Here is a 4514-nt window from a genome sequence, read left to right as displayed (position 1 = left end):
GAATTCCGTGGCTCGCATGTTAAGAATCCCAGGAATTTTTGAACACGACACTGTCCCCCGACATCACAGAAGGGAAGGACCTGGTATCGGGTTAGCTGCTGGATGCAACAGTGGCTGTTGGGTAGCCACAGTGTTCTGGCTTACATATACACAGAGTGGAATTCCGTGGACACGAAACACATTTGTCCAGAAACCAGACTTTCCAAAATTTGATGCCACTGATTTGATAGCAGAGCTAGGGCCCCGCATGGACCTGGTTGTAGAAGGCTAGAGTCAGTGGTAGCTTGTTGTGGGATGGTAGAATGGTGTGAGATGGATGTTACCTGGGAGTCCCGTTTGATGTGGTTAGGTGTATGTTGCCTGTCGGTAATTAGATGAATGGGGAGAAGTGCTTCTTACCCGTATTGTCCCAGATGGATGGGGTCAGGTCGTTCTTACCCGTGTTGTCCCAGATGGATGGGGTCAGGTCGTTCTTACCCGTGGGGTCCCAGATGGATGGGGCCAGGTCGTTCTTACCCGTGGGGTCCCAGATGGATGGGGTCAGGTCGTTCTTACCCGTGTTGTCCCAGATGGATGGGGTCAGGTCGTTCTTACCCGTGTTGTCCCAGATGGATGGGGTCAGGTCGTTCTTACCCGTGTTGTCCCAGATGGATGGGGTCAGGTCGTTCTTACCCGTGTTGTCCCAGATGGATGGGGTCAGGTCGTTCTTACCCGTGGGGTCCCAGATGGATGGGGTCAGGTCGGTCTTACCCGTGTTGTCCCAGATGGATGGGGTCAGGTCGTTCTTACCCGTGGGGTCCCAGATGGATGGGGTCAGGTCGTTCTTACCCGTGTTGTCCCAGATGGATGGGGTCAGGTCGTTCTTACCCGTGTTGTCCCAGATGGATGGGGTCAGGTCGTTCTTACCCGTGTTGTCCCAGATGGATGGAGTGATGTTGATCTTATCCATGGGTAGCTGAGTGGTGGAGGGTGATCTTAGCTGCGGGAAACCTGCAGTTTGTAGTAATATATTTACGAGGAACCAAAACCAGAAATGTAAGATGACATTTTCTATTAGACGAGGGGGCGAGAACCAGGAAGAATTTCACCATCCGTACCCCCAATGGTTACAATTAACATCATTACAACAGACCTCCGTGACAAGGACAGACACACTCCCCCTGACTACAACACATGATGACACATTCTGCCTCAATTCGTAAACAGCATGTATATGTAAACTCAAGGTTACAAAATCGGTGGATATGTGCTATTTCGAACATTTTTGACGCGATGATACTTTTAGGTTTAAAACAATATTAAGCTACAACATATCATATTAAACACATAAACACAAAATATTGACACAAAAATATGAAATAATGACTGAAAAAACAAGTACGTTGCGTTTCGGTAAGTTGTCAGGCAGACGATATTTGGCCCATGTGTCGTCTGCCAACCCAGGTCACGAGACCAGCGCGCGGCGAGCTGGGCCTGTCGCCCAAATAAGTGGCGATCTGACGACAACCAGCTGTCTACATAACAACCCATAGTCGCTTCCTAATGTAGCCTAAACGTGGTGTTTGGTTAACGTCAGTACTCGCTAAAGTCATATTTGACCCAAAATCCAGAAAGTCGCCTTGTGAATGGAAAAATATTTTGAAATTGTATGGAATATTACCGTGCCAACATGGATGTTTAGACACTGCGGAGGTCGAGGCAGGATAAACACATGTACCTTTTGAGCAGTGTATACTCAGTCAAATCCGCAAATAGTATCCACGTTTTCATCCAGATTTAATGCACTGATTACTAAAATATGGTTGGCAACCGCGGTTGGTGGAAGGATATTCTCCACGGTCGACATACGTGTAGCGGTTGGTTGCAATTAAAGGGACGCCCAAATGGGTTGTGCCACAACACGATCTTAGACTCCTTCCATTTCGGTTTTCCGATATGGAACACGCGTGTCTAAAGTAAACATTGTTGCACATTATTAGGAATATGCGGTAATTTCCCGAGCTGCTCACGCGATGAGGGTTTTGATAGTGGGGCATAGATAAAAATGGAATGATATCGTATGAGAAATGATACGAATTCGTGAAGTTTTTAAGACAATCTCATCGTAAAGTGCTAGTGCGTATTACTGTCAATGAGTAGATTCTATGTCATATTTCGCTATTTCATGATTTTGCAAATTTTAAATGACTTTCTTCTTGTTCCTTAATGAATAAAAATATAGGCTGAATGAACCTGATCTTAAACAATCTCACTGTAATTATTTGAAACTTGTACGTGCCATTGGTGAGTGAATGTGTGGTGGCGTCTTGTGTTTTTGTTGTTGTTGTTTTGTGCTTTGTTAGAAAAAAGTCCTTTTCTTGCTGTATTTCCCTTTACTGTAACCAGAGACCATATAATATATATATTATATTTTCTCTGCTGTAACAGCGGGTGCTGGCTGGGTAGTGTAGTGGCAAAAGCGTTCGCTCGACACGCCGACGATCCGGGTTCGATTCCCCACATGGGTACAATGGGTAAAGCCCATTTCGGGTGTCCCCAACCGTGATATTGCTGGAACATTGCTAAAGGCGGCGTAAAACGATATTCACTCACTCCCTACAGTAGGGAAAACAGGAAATAAATTGTCAACAAATATATTATGCGCCTTTATTACCTAGCTGCCACAGTACTGATCTGAGTCCGATCCGAGTGAAACAAAACAAAAAAGGCCAGAACGCACAGGGACCGACGTGAGAAAGTTTACGCCAAGATGAGATAGTGAAGTCAAATTGAAGCAGGCCATTCGGGTGGTTTCTGAGGGTGTCCTCCCAAAATGCAGAACTTCCGAAACGCAGAACCCTTGAACAACACAATCTAAGGTTAGTTGCACTTGGTTTGTATGTACTGTTCTCTTGTTTGTTTCTGTACTGTACTATTGTCCTGGTCTAACATAAGAACAGAGACTCCATTTGTTGAGTTTATTCTGTGTCCGACAAAACATGGACATTTCATTGTAATCTATATTATATAGAAGATTAAGTTACATAGATTAGAGAACATAAGCAAGAAAGTATTTACCCAGGAACCAGATGTACACCATCCTCAATTACTTTCAAATGGCACATTAAATTAAATATGATAAGTATGACTGGAGTTCGTAAACACAGCTTGAATGACTGAAGTTTTTCAGTTCTTCATCATAGGATCAGAGTCCCTACTGCGCCAGGGAACTGCAATCTCGGTTTCTGTCCAGTGTTGTACTGTTCCTTCAGTAATCTTAGGCAATTCTCCTTCTCTCGGTAGACAGCGTTTCTGGGCGGCGGGTATGAACCTATCTGAGTCTAACTAAGTCAGTTTGGCTCTCTTGCTGATTTCCACTTCTTGGAGCAAACAGATGTACTGGTACAAGTCTGAATGATGTTAGGAAATTATGAAATTCCTCCTAGTTGTTGTTTGTCCTTGGACCGACTGTCTAGTGGTGGTGGTGGTGGTGTGGTCGTGGTGGTTCCAAATTCTTGGAGCTAGTCTCTGACATGAACATATTTTAAAGATAAAAAGTTCGTTAAAAAGTTAAATTTAATGAAAACGAACCCTGATGTTCAGAAATGACGCTGTGGAAATCTAGACCTTTCATTTTTTCTAGACTTGACTGCGTTTTGGGGGATATGTTTGCTTCGGGATCTGTTTGACAGACCAAAAGTAGTCATTCATGGTGTCCCTCTTGGGCACAACTGGAGACATCAAATCAGACATATTGAACATCGAGATGTGGTACTATGGGTAGACCTGGAGATCTTCTAATCCACTCTTGACCTCGGGCTGGTTTTTGTAGAGGAGGTAGACACCGAGGACTTGCATTTTCAGTTCTGTTCCTATCAATAATGATTTTGAGTTGTGATAACTAGAAGTCCCTTCGGCTTCGACACAACTGTATTGAACACTGCCATAAATTACTGACGAGTTATTATAAAATGATTAGACTTCCAGGGGAGTAGCTACCATTGGTTGGGCAAGCCCTCAATACTAGCTAGGTATCAAGATATAAAGCTTTGAAACCTTTTGGGCTAATACGACAAATATGGCTTGCTACGCGCTTGATTTCACGGCATCTTACATTCATTGTGCAAAGGTTAACAAATTGATGTCCTGCGTCGTCTGCTGAGGTGAGTAATTCTTCCTCACACCGAATTGTGGCCATCTTGACACAGTGCCGAGCCGGGAGGGCACACAATGTGCTCATCCTTACTTCCTGACTGTGACTAGCATGCTTCCGAACCGGCGCGCACGGATTTTGTGCTTGTTTTAAGGAGGAAACGACAGTATTGCGGAATGTCGTAAAAAACATTCTTCGGGCTCCCTTTTCGAAGACATCATTAAATAGACTTACGACAACCACAGTCTTACGGGTGTTATGTGAAATGGAACCGACTTTCAAACGTATTTGAATCAAGTAACCCTGTGCTTGTTTAATGAGCGTTAACGAGCCAAATTATCGAAACTGACCACACCCCTTCTGTGACTTTTTAAAGGGACAA

The 4514-nt window shown here is 44.2% G+C and overlaps 1 protein-coding gene across 1 annotated transcript; it reads right to left on the bottom strand.

Annotated features, from left to right (window-relative positions):
• Nucleotides 1–370: 370 nt before the first annotated feature.
• Nucleotides 371–949, bottom strand: LOC137291966 (uncharacterized). The gene has a single exon (XM_067823517.1). The coding sequence runs from the start codon at nt 947–949 to the stop codon at nt 371–373; it is 579 nt and encodes a 192-aa protein (XP_067679618.1).
• Nucleotides 950–4514: the final 3565 nt, after the last annotated feature.

The sequence above is a fragment of the Haliotis asinina genome, chromosome 7 (assembly GCF_037392515.1).
Source record: "Haliotis asinina isolate JCU_RB_2024 chromosome 7, JCU_Hal_asi_v2, whole genome shotgun sequence".
Classification (NCBI taxonomy): domain Eukaryota; kingdom Metazoa; phylum Mollusca; class Gastropoda; order Lepetellida; family Haliotidae; genus Haliotis; species Haliotis asinina.
This window is presented reverse-complemented; position numbering and strand designations above follow the sequence as displayed.

Bases quoted from the DNA above. Each gene is read 5' to 3' on its own strand.
- LOC137291966 (XM_067823517.1), bottom strand. From the start codon at position 949: ATGGATAAGATCAACATCACTCCATCCATCTGGGACAACACGGGTAAG.